Genomic DNA, 14,676 nt, shown 5'->3' on the forward strand with positions numbered 1-14,676 from the left:
AGCAGACAAGGTCATTGTGGTCTATGCCTGGCTGCATAATAGGATGTACTGTACCCAGCTAGTCTGCAGGGAGTTCTGTCTTCGCTTACTACCAGCTTGCTGTGGAAGCTCCTCAGGGGGGAAAGTTAATTAGTGCTGGAAGTTCTGTTCTGCCAGCAGTCGTGCCTGAAGAACCTGGTGGGTGAGTAGCCAGGTTTGAGTGAGTGAGATTGTGGTTTTGTACCTGCTGAGGTTGCTAATGGTCTTTGGAGTTATTGAATTCTCTGCTCCTTTTTCAGTGCTGTAGTCTTCTGCAAATGCCCCTCTTGAATTGCCCTTAAGCTCTACTGGTTTGTATTGCAGTTGCTGGTTTGGCTTTTTGTTTGGTTTATTTTGTTTCATAGTACATAATGTCCTCTCAGAAAGTAAAGATAAGAAAAACTGTCAGGCAGGCTATTTAAAAATTGGATTGTGTCGTCTGCTCAGTTCACACCCTTTAGATAAAAGAAAGGGGAAGACACTTGTTCTAGTAGATGTAAATGAGTTCTCGAGAAGAGAGGAGGGCTTCTGGTATGAAGAGCATGTTCAGAATCTGACGTCCCTGACATAATTCTCTTCTGGCTGTCAAGATGTGGAAAGGCAGTTCAGTGGCTTATAATTCAGTCTCTTTTCCTGCTGGTCTGTGCCTTTATTCTGTTCCTCTTTATCAGCCCCATGTCAATCTCTAGCATGACTTGAAATGGTGACTGTTACTCAGAGAGGGAACTATGCAGTGAAACATTTTTAATTAGTCTGGCTTGAAAATGGGGACAGTTTTTCCTACTCAAAAGTTATGCTGGCCAAGATTTAAGACATCTGCAGCCACAGGAGTGCAACCGAGTCATCCTTGGCTAACAGAAAGATAGCTGCAGCCTTTTGTATTCACATAGTGTGTGTTGGGGGGAGAGGGGGAAATCTGCTGCTTGTTCATCTTCCCTGGCTATAGAAAGAATGGGGGCCCTTACATGATACCATGTCACAACAGGTCTGCAGACCTCTAAGTTCCTGATATTACTAGCAGCTGCAAACTCCTTTCCTGCGGTAGGACTTGCAGCACTGGAAACAATGGTGGCACTGCGGCTGTGTTAGTGCTAGTGAACTCTCAGGCTTTTCCCAAAAGCTGCAGACGCTGCTTCCGTAAAGCTGAGACATAACATGGAATGGGCATTAACAAACCATGAGTTTACTGGGTTGGGCTCTGCACTGGAAAGCATGTTGCTGCTGGGAGGTGGTAGGCAGGAAAAGGATGGGAAGGGCTGGTCAAATGGGCACTGCCCCACTGGAAACAACTCTTGCCTGTTTCATGGGCATTCATACAGCTGTAATTCACAGAGAAACTTCACTGAGCAACTGTGACATGTGAAATGCCTACAGCTTTAGCCAGCCCCCAGAAATGCAAATTCAGCACATTGTTTTGATTCTTAGAATATTTTGCCCAACTCTGGTGCCAGGTGTTGATGCCAACTCTGCATTACTTTCTGCCCAGTCTAGGAGCAGGGTTGCTTCTTTCTCTTGGATATTGCATGCGTCACAGAGCTGCTGTGAAGATGAGGTACTCACAGCATCAGCTACAAGAGCAGCGTCTGGCTGTCCCCACAAGCCTACTGTCCTCTTGTTTGGGTGAGAAGCAGAGGTACACAAATGACTAGTAAATGAACTGTTTATGTCCAGCTTTGAAGTGAAGCAGTAGGGGTTAGTAGGAGGAATGGTGCTGATCTGCCACACTTCTGTGTCCTGGCACTACAGTTTGTGATGTCTCCTAGTGAGCAGTGTGCTCCAGAGGTAGAAGAAGGATGAAACCGAATTAAGCTTGTGGGCTGTTTTTCCGTAGCCTAGTATTGTAAAGAGCAAGCTTTTGAGGCTGGAGGATGCCTCCTTGCTGTGAGATCTCCCTTTCTCTGGCTGCTGGCCCTGATGGAGATTCCAGCCCTTCTGAGTAATTCTTGGAAAGGATTAGGTGGATTCCTCTCACCTGAAGAGCGTGTCAGTCATTTTACTAGCCTCTCCTGTAACCTCTTGACACCTGCTTTTGGAGCAGGGAGTGTTGTCACAGGAAATTGGCTTATTTGGGATCACATGCGTAAGATTCATCATCTCTTCTCTGTGCCATAAAGCTGTCTGCTTAATCTTGTCAGAGAGGGCACGTGAAGGAAGTGTGGTGTCCCCTCCAGCTGCTGATCTTGTGGCTTCTCAGAGTACTTCATGAGCTGTGAAGGGCAATGGGTATCTAGTGTCCCAGTGGAAGAGTGGGTTAGGCACAGATTACCAAGTACATAGGGTTAGGGGAGCTGGAGGTCTTCAGGGACCTGGGAAGCTCAGGATATTGTTCCCTTTGTCAAAACTCTGCCTGCTAGACTGCACTTCTATATTGTGATGTTTCTCCTTTTAGCTGAGGCTGAAAAAGTAGGAAGTGGGAACTTGACGTATATCTGCTCTGTCAGGATTTCAGGCATCTGTGCCAGAGTTTTTAAACCCATGCCTTCTTATGGAGCCTATAGATGTGTGAGCTGCAGTGGTGAAATCTGTGTCCCCATCCCTCCCCCATCAGGATCACTGAAGCCTTGAAGAGAAACTAACTGCAAATGTAAATGACTTTCTGAGAAGAAAGTTGTGTTGACTGTTACAGACCTCATCCACCTGGGGAAGGTTTCTCAGTATTGCCCAAGGTGAGAGTGTGGCCGTTGCAGCACTGCTGGTCCAGCATGCACGTGGATGCTCTTGTACTGTAAGCAAAACTCTTGGGTTTTGTGCTCTTCGGGAAGACATTTAACTTAACCAGAGTTGCACGTAAGCTGGAGCAGAGTGTCTGAGTAGGGCTTGACCAGTATCACCCCAATGGTTTCCATTCTCACCTTGGGTGATACTGAGAAACCTTTACCAGGTGGCTGATGCCTGTAACAGTTAATCTAACTTCCCTTTCAGAAAGACAATTACTTTCACAGTTGGGGTTTTTCTCAGGCTTCAGTGATACCTTTTAAAATGCAAGACTTTTCCCATGCAGACACCCCCACCAGGTAACTGGGGAAAGTGCTGTCTGTGTTTCACCATTGGCTCTGCTCTTACTTGTCTTCTCTTGTTTCTTGGCTTGGAGAGGATACCAGGCTCTTCTCTGGGAGAAAACCACACAGGTCAATGGCACTGGTGTTAATTGAATCTCAGGTCCTTATTAAAGGTGTAATGCTGAGGCAGGTGCTTTTCTAGTATTATACCTTGATCGGGAGGAAGAGTAAACTCCAATGCTAAAGATAGATCTGGGTGTGAGGGAGGGTTGAGACCTTGTGAAGGGCTTGCAAGACTTCTCAGTACCAGAAATGTGCACAGCCCTTCCTCTAGCTGCCAAGGTAAGAACCATCCTGAAACTGCAGGGTGCTTCCTCCTGCATGCTGACATCTGGCTGTCTTTGGTCTGTCTGCTTTTCTTTCAGTAACCTGTGTCTGGCCAGTCTGGCTGGCTCTCCTCAGAGGCAGCAGCCTTGTTATAGATCACTGCTCCCGAAGATATCTCTCTTGGCATTTCTACCCTTTTGCGACCCAGCAGGAGAGTGACAGGCTCTGAATGTGCTGCATTTTTATCCCCCTCTCAGGTCTGAATGCAGGTTGCTTCTACTCCCTGTCCACTCTTCTGAACCGCATGGTGATCCATCACTACCCAGTAAGTGTATCCAACTCTCATGATGCTCTGATGCTTGCTGTTGTCCAGCACTGGCTGTCAAAGGATAGTCTGTGAGAAATGCAATGCCACAGCACAGACTGGCTCTGGCACAAGTTGGCTGGCTGGCAAGAGAGCATTTACTAGTTCCTTTAGTTCTTGACCCCACCCTGTGCAAAAGCTGGAGAGCTCTGTTAAAGGCAGCTCCTTTACACCCTAAATGGCAGCATTTTCTTCGGAGAAAGTCTTCCAGCAATTGCCTCCACCCTGTTCCTTCAGTGACTTCTACCGGGACATCCGTAGCAAGGGCTGCCCACACTTGTGCTCTGGTGGCAGAGGGGTGCGGTGCCTCAGTAGCTAAAGTCTACTGCAGGGGCTGCATGCCAGAGAGCTCCTTTGTGCTGTCTTATAGTGGTTCCCAGTATTTCCTGGTTGATCTGGCCCAAGTCCTAACACCACCGCACAACAAGCTTCATAAGGTTTATGCTGACTCCTCTGAGAGTATCTGTTCACACTGGCCAGTGCACACCTTTTTTTCTGGGCTGGCTCAGAAAGTGCCAAACCACTTTTCTTCATGGGCCAGAACAGAGCATTGCATTGGCTCACAGTGGGCCCCCAAGTGTTCTTGCAAAGGCTAGTTCTGGTTAGTGTGTTACCAGCAGAAGTCATGTATGGATACCAATGTTGGTGGCTCTTCCTCTCTGAGTTCTCTGCATTTTGCTTCTTGTTGGTTATGACTTTGTTCCTGCATTTGTGTGAGTATGTGTGTCTCACCACAGAGGGAGGAGGTGAATGCTGGCAGGATTGGACTCACCATTATACTGTCGGGGATGGCTGGGGCTCTGATCTCTGGCGTCTGGTTGGACAGAACCAAAACCTACAAGTAAGTCCCTTTTTTTTGCCTGGTGACTGTGCTGTTCCCCCATCCTGTGCAACAAGCAACCCTGTGCAGCTGCAAGTCAGCGGTCCAGGAACCCTTTGGGAGGGTTTGTAGGAAAAAAATGTTGTTTTCAAAATGCAGTTAGTCTAAAGTGAGGTTTGAGCTGTGTGTTAGTCTGCAGTAGTGGTCCCTAAGGAGGTGTAGGGAGAGGATGAGATGGCCCAGTAGCCTCTTTGTCAGGGATGAGAGAGTTCTTGGCACAAGCAGAATCAAGACTGTACCAGACCATTTCTCAGCCCTTACAAACCAGCTTCTGTGAATCTTTGTCTGGCTTAATGAAAGGCACATTGAATCCAGTGCCCAGAGGCATTGTGTGAGGGTACGTTGCTGAATTTAGGGCAGGCATAAGGAATATTGGGGTAGTGGGTGGATGATTCTGGGTTTGCTGTCTGGTGGTTTGGGAAGGCAGATCTGGCCAGCATACCCTGCCATCTGTGAAGGGACAGTTAATAATCCTTGGGTGTCCTGGAGCTCCCAGTCATGAGGAACTGAGATCTCTGACAGACATCTCTAGGGTGTCCCAGGGGATGGACAGTGCCTCTCCTGTCTTATGCTGGGGTCCATGTAAATAGTTTTACAGTTTCCCTGCTCTCTTTGTGCTATAATCTGTTGTCTGAGCAGGTCGGGGGAAAGGGGGCTTTACTGGTGGTGTACTGGTGATGTGCTGAAGGCAATTTTGGAGTTATTTTCCTTGCAGCAGCTTTTTTCCAGGGGGAGTCCCACTGCCATTATCCTACCTGGTGTCTTGGGACAGGAAAACACGACCATGCTTGCTTGCTTGGAAGGGACCATGTAGGTAGGCACAGCTGGCTGAGAGTGCAGAAAAATAGGGTTATGGAATTTACCCTACAGACCCCAGGGACTATCTGGGGATAAATTTAGCCTTAGGTGAGGAAAAATAGTGCTCAGAAATTTTTTTTCTCCATTGCAGCCCACAAAGTGGATTTCTGTGGAACTAGCAAAATTTTTGAGTGCTACAGAGTCTTTATTTAGCCCCATTTAAAAATTAAACTGTCAAGATGCCAGATGTTCTAGGTAGGTACCCTCCCCCTTCTCTCTGCTGCTCAGATAGTGTCAGGAACAAAATGGTAAGCACACGAAAATCAGGAAGGAAAGATGTCAAGTCCTTTTTTTAGTCTCAGCTTGGAGAGGGGGGGAAGCAAATGAATGGGATCCAGCTGTGATTGAGGGAAGCAGGGGGAGGTTAGTAAGAGAAAGAATTATAGTGCTCTACATGCACATTTGATCTTTACTGTCCCATCAGCAGTTCCTTGAAAGGGTAAGGCTATGCTAAGTCAGGCTTTCCCCATCTGTCAGGCACCAAATGGTCTTGCATTCTTGCTTTTATTTGGTGGGTGAGTCCCTGCACTATTCTTATTTTTGGAATTAGCAGGCACAGATTTGGCCCATACAGATACGTGAGTTACACTGTGATGAACAAGCAGTCCCAGAACTGGGGCTGCCTCTGGTGGGATGACTTATTGAGAACAGCCCACCTCTTCAAATCAGGTTTGAAGAACAGCCCACCTCTGACATCAAATTAAATGGGGTTCCGTGTACATCCTTCAGGTTCCTGTCTTAGAGGAGAGAGGGAGTTATGACACTTGGAGGCTAATGGTGTGTTGGTATTTGTATGGGAGTCTGGCTGAGAATCAGGCATTTGGGGACTGGATTAAGCAGCACATCTCTTTGGCCATGCTTTGCTTTCAAGGGCAGTGTTCACACGGCCTCGGGTCCAGCCAGTTCCAGACAGCACTTTCTGCTGTCATTGCTGTATCTCTGTAAGTCAAGATGTCAGAAATATTCATCTCTCTATATTGACTAGGCAAAGGACCCCAAGTGGTGGTTAAACTTAGGTCTGTACAGGCCCAAAGGGTGTCAAAATTTGGGGGTGGGAGGAAAGTCTTGGATATTGGAGAATGGGGGGCGCTTGGGTCTCTTCCACTGAAAGGTGATTTCTCAGCCTAGCTTGGCCTGCAATTTGAGTCATCTTGCTGTAGCCCTTTTCCACGTTAGTCCTTGTGTAGCGGATATGCCTTCATTCTGTCCTGCCATATGTCTTATAAATAATTTATCAAGGCTATCCTCTTTTCGTGACCTTCATACAGGAAGAAGGCAGCACAAAACTGAATACCGAAGAATGAGAGGGTGGTGAAAATCAAACCAGCCCTCTCTAATTCTTCCCTTCTCCAGCATCTAACTTCAGTGTCTTCAGCAGTGAGATCTTTCTGGAAGTACAGGGACAAGGCCTTTGTTCAGGGTCTTGCACAGCCTGGAATGAATTCATGGCAAAGCCTGTGGGGGCTATCTGTCATCTCAGTCTGTACAGCAGAGCACTCTGGAGCTGTGGCCTGCCTCCTGCCCCTTGTTCATTTGTTGCTTCAGATGTTGCTTGACTCTAGTATTTTTGCAGCTCCAATCCCGTGTGTCTTGTCCCGTCCCTTTGGCTTTTCTTATCCAAATGACCTTGTGAGATGCTGCTGGGCTGGGCCATGCGCATTCCTTACTCTAGTCTTGTCCCAAAACCAGGATCATTACCTGGTGTGCAAAATGCCAGTATACATGCAGAATTTAGGCTTCCTCTGAAGCTGGCTGAACAGCAGGAGTTGGGCTCTCCATTTCAGTCCAAGCTGGTGCTGGTCCTGGCTGGCTTTTTTCCCTAAGGTCTCTCTTTTCTCACTGTGTGAGCACTTCTAATCTGTCTGTTCAGAAGGGAAGAGAATGCAGTTGGGAGGGCAGATGAAATGTCAGGGCAGCTTTAAGGTTCACCAAAGTGACAAGGATGTCAGCTCCTTCTTGGATGTCCCTCTAACATCTGCCACAGAGACCTGGCAGCTGGTGCCTTCATAGCCCTGCTTCCACATCTTCCACATCTGTGCACTGGGCTCTCTTTGCAAATCCCAGAGTGCAGAAATAGGTTAACCCCAGTTGCCACAAGATGATGTAGCAGTAACTTCCAGTCTGCACTCACTGCACTACTCAGCCTGTAAGGAGACTGGTGGTACCTGATCCAGACAATTATAGTCATCAGTCCGTGTAGGGCAATCATGGGACCAAGTTGCTAAAACTAGAATGCCATGAATCTGCTTCTCCTCCTTGGTGTTTTTATCTTTACCATAAAAGATTTATGGCTATAATAAAAGGTTTATCAAGGAGAAGTGGGCATTCTTTCATGCCCCTAGGGTCCAGAGAGCATTCTTCTTGTCCTAGTGAACATGGTGACAAAGGCCACTTCCTGGTGTCTTTTCCTAGGGTTTTTTTTTTGTTTTCCTATGCAACAGTGTCTACCTGTGTTCCAATTAAACCTTTTAAAAAACCTTTGGGTCTTCTTGGAGTGCTGGACACTAGATCTCTTTGTCATCAGTGTTATGCTCAGGGGAGCTGGGTATTGCTGAAGTCTGGTTTAGCAGAAGTCTGCTTGTGTGCTTGAGACTGTTTCCTGCAGCAGGAGTTGCATTCAGGGCTGTCTGCTCAAGTCCCAGTTAGGGACTGTGGTTAGCAGGCAGCCATTCAATGCATGGCTTCAGGATGCTTCCTGGTGTGTGATTTCCACAACACTCAGGCACATGGCCTTGTTCTTTCATCAGGGTCTGTTGATTCATTTTGTCATGCTGGAGCCTAATAATTCCTGGAGGTCAGAGAGGAAAGCTTGTAGTCTTCTAGAGCTAGCTAATGTGTGGTAGATAAAGTACCCATGCTAAGGTCAAACAGTTATCTCCATTTTGTCCCCCACTTAGTTCTGCAGTTCCAATAGAGAACAGCTTCAGCAGCTGCCTGCTTCTGTGAGCCTGCCTGCTCTAGTTCTCGGTGGGGGGCTGCATGTTCTGGGAACTTCTTTCTTGCAGCTTGACTAATGACAGCATCAGTGTGAAACAAAGTCCTGACCACATCTGGTCACTAACTCATTCATCACCTTTGCCTGGAGATGAGGGGCAAAGTGCAACTGTTAGCGACTGTCAGGACAGAGTGAATCAGATATAAACTAGTTGCAATACTTGAAGCATAAACCTAGGAAACCTGTGTGACATTTTGTGGGGCTATTCTAAGAGCTCTGTGCTGAGACCAAAACTGGCTGTGGGGATAAAAAAATAATAAACATTTTTCAGGTGTCCCTGCTGGCAGCATCTGAGCTTCTTAGGGCCACAGCCACTTCTTGGAGGCTTGCACTGTATTTTAGCACTGACTGCCATGTATATGGAAACTCCTGTTTATGGGAGGAGCACCCATTTCAGACTTGGTCCATGCAGTACAGGGAGCTGTAGTTCCAGCCTTGAGCTCCTTTCCTAGTTATTACTGTTCCTCTATGGCTGCTTGTCAAGGGATGCGAGGCGTAACAACTCATGGGAGATATCTGAGGAACCTGTATTGATCAGAAAAAGACTTTTACCTGCTTCTGTTTCACTTTCTGGGGCTGCTTTCTAACTTCACTGTCAGTCTTTCAGCTCTTTGCCTTCTGCAGCCTCCAGACTGTTTGCTGGCCACGTAGAAGCTCTCTATAATGGGTTATAGCAGAAGTAAGCAGCCCCTTTATGCTGCCTTCACTGGTGACTTTCTCCTGCATGAAAGCATTGGAATGAACATATTCTAGAAATGATTCAGCATTAGGGGTTAAGGGATTTGCCTACCCCTTTGATACAAAACAAAATTATTTTTCACGGTGAAATGTTGTTTAGCTTTTCAATACATTTAATGTCTGGTGAATCTTTGTATGTATAAGTTGATAGATGAAGTCTGAAATTTCCTTCTTAAGCCTGTATTTGGATTAGAATTGACATGAGCATGAGTCCCAGTGACTTCAGTCATTGCAGCAGTGAGGGAGGACAGAACTTTAGCTAGAACATTCTGGTTTTATCTCTGGCAATACAGTGTACTGAAACATTTTATTACACAATATGATACTGACTGCTTGTTTGGGTTTGTATTTTGACAGTAGTCATTTGCATTAAAAAAGAAAAAATTAGGGAAAATAGTTTGAGGTTTAGTTTATTTAGTAGAATTTTAGGACCTCATACCAAATACATTCTTTAGTGGGTTAAAACTAAAATTTGGTAGAGGGTACACAAGTAGCTTGTGGTTATGCATTTAAGTTCTTCCTAAAAGACAATGGCCAAAAAGTTTTGTCAACTCTGGTAACTGTTCTGCTTTCAAGATCCTGGTGGAATTTCATTCAGGTAAACGATTTACCATTCCTTCCTTTCCAAACCTATGTATTGTGAAGGGCTGTTTGCTACCTCCTGTACTAGAAAGAGCTTTGTTTTTTGGATGTGGGAAAGGTTTCCTTGGTGTCTAATCAGGGATGACAATTGTTAACATTTCAGTTCTGGTAAAGATGGCCTGGGCTGCTGCATGTATGTCACAGTACCAAGCAGTACCACTGTCATTCCTCAGCGTGGCCAGGCTGCAGGTCTGGCAGTTCCCAGGATCTGGCTTTTCCTGGGACCTGCCTGACATTCTTCCTGGGCACATGGTCTTTTTGTCCGCTCTGCCCAGAGATGAGAGCTTGTGGCTCAGCTGTCACTGACTGTGGAAGTGGCACTATCCCTGCTAAACACTTCTTTGGCTTGAGGGTGAGGCTGTGAGGGCAACTTGGTTTGCACATCACCCCTCTAAGTACAGTAGGCAGTTTAAACACAGAAAGGAGCAGCAATGAAAGGTGTTTTGGACAGCGATGAAAAATACAGGCCCATAAAAGTGGAGCAGTGTTGTCACCTCTTCCTTTTGCTTTCCTGCTTGGGAGTACTCAACCCTCTCAACTCCTGCTTGTAAGTAAATGTGTCCAACTGGTTATAGTACAGAGGGTGCCCAAGAAAGATTAGGGATCTCTTTATTTGGCTCTTGTTCTCCCCCTCAAGAGGCATGTACAGCATATGACCAAGTACCTGTCAGCCCATGGTGGGATATGAGTTTTGTGGCTGCTTCATAGATGCCGTCTTACAGATGTGATGCCCCAACCCCACAGAGAGCAAAGCCCCCTATAATGTTTATTGACCACGTACTGCAAACTATACCAAGATCTGTGGGCAAAAATGAGGACTGGATTACATAAAACCCTGACTCTTCTTTTCTTTGCAGACAGACAACACTAGTCGTCTACATCATGTCTCTGATGGGAATGATAGCCTACACCTTCACTCTAAGCTTAGGCCACCTCTGGGTCGTCTTTGTGACTGCAGGCATGCTGGGGTAAGTTCATGAGGAGGCTGCTTTCCTCTACATGTGAGATGCTAGGGATGAGCAGGGAGTCAAAGATCATGGAGGGATTTAGGATAGTCATAGCCTGTGTGTGGCTCCTGAGTGGCTTAAGAACAAAATTATCTGCTCTTCCCATCTCTCTCTTGTATGTGTTTAATTAGCTGGGGACATCACCATGGCCCTGCTCAGCTACCTTAGGTGTTTCAGATAATCAAGTGAAAGCATTTGGGAAGTGAGAAGTACCACAGCCCCATAAATGACTGATGGATAGGAATGAAAAGCATGGGGGTCTGGGTGGCTGTTTCACTGTGCTGGGGATGCTGCCCCTTAGAGTTACTTGTGGGAGATGCTGCTTTTAATTCCTTGTTGTAGCAACTGGCAGCTCCCTGCTGGCCTGGCTCTGTGCCTTGAGACTGGGTAAAGGTATTTCTGGGTAGAAGGAAGACCTGTGCTATGGTGAGGGAGTAAAAAAGCTACCCAGGCTGTGACAGTGCTAGGGAAAACACCTTGTGGAGTCAGTGAAGCACCCTAAAAGGGATATAGACTACACTGTGCCTCTTCGGTCTTCCTTCTGGTAGTTGCTGAGTCTTCCTTTCCATGTGTTTTTTTTTTCTTACAGGTTTTTCATGACGGGATACCTTCCCTTGGGCTTTGAGTTTGCTGCAGAGTTGACATATCCAGAGTCAGAAGGAACATCATCAGGGCTCCTTAATGTCTCGGCACAGGTAGGTGTGCTGTTTTCTCTTTGCTTCCCTCTTCATAAGCAGAGAGGTTAAATTGTAGTTCCCAGCTTTGACTCCTATTTCTTGTCCATGATTATTGTAACATACTGCAGATGTAAGCACCCCGGGACTTGGCTTTTTGAATTATGTTCCTCGTAGCATTTCTCTAGTGGCACCCATTCTGTTTCTGCTTAGGCAAATCCATGAGGATGCTAGTCATCCTTGCCTTTTCCAGCACTGCCTCTAATAGCCTAGGACCTGGCTCTTCTCCAGTGAGAGATGGCATTCTAGCCTTAAGGGTCACCTGTCTTCCCATCAGCTGTATGGAGGTGCCTCTGGATGTGTTTATAGCCAAACTTTATCCTCACCAGGCCTACAGCTTGGCTGGCCTATCTGCTCTGGTATGTCAGTAAAGCTGAGAAGCTAGGCTGCTTTACAGTAACAGTACAGCTTGACACTGCCTCTGATTACTTGTAGATTTTTGGTATTGCCTTCACTATCGGCCAGGGGCAAATCATGGATCACTTTGAGACAAAGGCAGGAAACCTATTTCTTTGTGCCTTCCTGTTACTGGGGACCATTATGACAGGTAATTAAAGTTTTCAGTGTTCCTCTGCTGTGACTCTTCCCCTTGGGCTTGGCATATGAATTGAAGGGCTTTTGTGTGTAGTGGTGCCTGCAGAAAAGGGAAGGACATAGCAGTCCCATAGCAATGCTGCTGTGCTCCTTTAAGCAACTGGTCTGCGCTACAAAAAAGATCCAAGGCTTTTTGCCCTGGCTGCTGGCTGGAGTCTCAAAGATGTACCTTTTACATGGTGCAGTAAGGAGTTTCTATCCTGCCTGTTTCAGGAATGCTCTCTGCCTCATCCAGGAGAGTGGCTTCCTTTGCTCACCGTAACATGTTCCTGTCTATTCTTGTGCCTCTGCTGCCCCTTTCAATCCTGGGGAAATTGATTTGGGCTCTGCATCGTGACTTAACTGCCTTCACATCTCACTTCCTCCCTCTTTTCCAGCATTCATTAAGGCTGATCTCCGAAGACAACAGGCCAATTTGGATAACGAACAGACAGTGAGTAAATCCTCCTTCAATCCCTGCTGTGTCCCTGCTATTTACTCAGGACAACACCCATCCTTTCTCCTTTCTAGGAATGGGGCTGGCCCTTTTCAAGTTATGACTGCAGTTGTCATTCTTTTATCCTACCACTTCTTGCCTAGCTCGTGGGGAAGCTTCTTGTTGGCATTTTTAGACAGGTGGTATAATCCCAGCTCTGCCAGCTGCTGGGGCCTCTATTTGCTCACTGTTAATATCACACAGAATCTGTAGGCTTTGGTCCTCTGAGAGTGTGCAGGGCTTCACACATCTTTATATCATCTAGGATATAAAGTAGGATATCAGTAGGGCAGTGCTGTTTGCTTCTCTTCCCTGACAAAGCACTGAGCCTACCAGTGCTTTGCCCTTTTTTAGAGCTGGGTAACTATCATTCCGGGCCCCTGGGAAGGCAGGTTATTCCTCTTGTTCCCTGCCCTCAGCTGCCAACTCTCTTAGAAGCTCTCCCTGCATGAAAAGGGAGGAGACTGGTAGTTGAGGCTCTCTTTCTTACTGCTCTGGGCTCCTCTTCTAGAACGTTAACAGAGACATGAAGCCATCAGTTCATGAAGCCAACAGTTCATGAAGCCATCAGCAACCATGACTAGCAAAGTGCATAAGCTCAGTTCTCTGCTGGCTCGGGTCAGCTCTTTTCAGAAGACAGTGCTGCCTTTCTGCAGCTAATCTAACCATTCTGATCTGGAGAGAGACCAGAAGGTCCTGCTCTGCTCCGACTGGCTGCTCAGGAAGGTGGATTTTCAATTACAAAACACATGCTTTTTATTTTTATTTTGGTTTAATTTTTTTTATTTATTTTTACTGAACTATCTGAGCACAAAGGCAGAGAGTAAGATAAGGGAAGGGAGTTGATGTTGCCTTGAGTAATTCTTGCAAATATGATTCTAGACTAGGTGGTTTTGGGGAAATACTGTACAATTTATCTGGTTTGGATAAAGCAGCTCTCCCCCTGCCCCACTGTCATAACTTAAGAAGAATTCCTGCTTTCTTTTTCTGCTCTGAGGCTTAGAAGTTTGGGTGATTTTAGTGGTGGTGAGCATCATGGTCTGTGGTACAACTAGAAGACAATTGCTCTGCCAGAATTCTGGTGTGAATGGGACTAACTGGAACACACTTAGCTAAGCTGAGCCTGGATAAAGAACAGTCTCTTTTAATATATGCAAAACTGCTTGTATCCTGCAATTAACAGTGCTGAAGTCAAAGGCAGAAGATGAGTTGTAAGGCCAAATCATCCTCTGCAAGCTCTGAGGCAGCAGGGTTGTAATGAGAGGTGCTGGTGGCACTGTGCATTGATTCATACCATGTATGTGAAAGGCCCAGGAAATACCAAGGTCCTTTGGCAATGATGCCTAGTAGTAGTAAGGCCTTTTCCCTATGTCGGTTGCTTCTCTCACCAGATGAACTGTACACTCCATTTTTAGTATAAATCTTTTAGTATAAATACAATTGTAAAAGCTTGCTGCTGGGGAGGAGAGGGCATTGAGACCAGAGCAAACATGGCATAGGTGTAATTTCTTTAATACTAAAAGCCCCCAGAACTGACAGCAGTAAGAACCAGAGGGATGTGTGAGAGGTGACAGGTCTCAGTCAGGCAAAAACTTCACTGGCAGCTCCTTCTCCCTGAGGACTCATGCTTTGAGAGAGTCATGATGGACACCCCACCACACCCCCAAATATGGCCTCCACATGGCTGAGCTCACCTGGGTACCTCTCAAGCTTAATGCACAACCCCTTGTGCTCAACCAACTGAAGGAGGGCTGAACCTGGTGTTCTGCACTAACATGGATGCCTCAGTCAGGGGAACAGCCAGTGGGGCTTGGGCATTTTGTGCTGCCTTTGTGGAGTGCTGTGGGGTCAGATACTGGAACTTTTCTACATGGCATAGCTGCCTTACATATGCTTTTACTTACACATGATTTTACTAGTTTCTTCCTTTGCCTATTCCTCTTTTTTATTTATCCCTCCTCCCTATCCCCTCTTTCATTTCCCTCTCTACCTGCTTCCATCTTTTCTGGGATGGTGACTTGTGGCTGGTGTTTCAGAGAATCCAA

At 46.4% G+C, this 14,676-nt stretch overlaps 1 protein-coding gene across 1 annotated transcript in view; it reads left to right on the forward strand.

Moving 5' to 3' along the window:
- The window catches only part of FLVCR2 (feline leukemia virus subgroup C cellular receptor family, member 2), a gene marked incomplete at its 5' end in the record, with an annotated part of 32,048 nt that overhangs the window by 13,784 nt on the left and 3,588 nt on the right, over positions 1–14,676 (forward strand). Inside the window, 6 exons of the mRNA XM_010010471.1 lie at positions 3,602–3,669; positions 4,446–4,549; positions 10,679–10,789; positions 11,418–11,523; positions 11,998–12,109; positions 12,534–12,589. Of these exons, the coding sequence (XP_010008773.1) occupies positions 3,602–3,669; positions 4,446–4,549; positions 10,679–10,789; positions 11,418–11,523; positions 11,998–12,109; positions 12,534–12,589 (557 nt within the window). The remainder of the gene's footprint in view (positions 1–3,601; positions 3,670–4,445; positions 4,550–10,678; positions 10,790–11,417; positions 11,524–11,997; positions 12,110–12,533; positions 12,590–14,676) is intronic.

This window comes from Nestor notabilis, unplaced genomic scaffold (assembly GCF_000696875.1).
Source record: "Nestor notabilis isolate BGI_N333 unplaced genomic scaffold, ASM69687v1 scaffold20992, whole genome shotgun sequence".
NCBI classification, from domain to species: Eukaryota; Metazoa; Chordata; class Aves; order Psittaciformes; family Psittacidae; genus Nestor; species Nestor notabilis.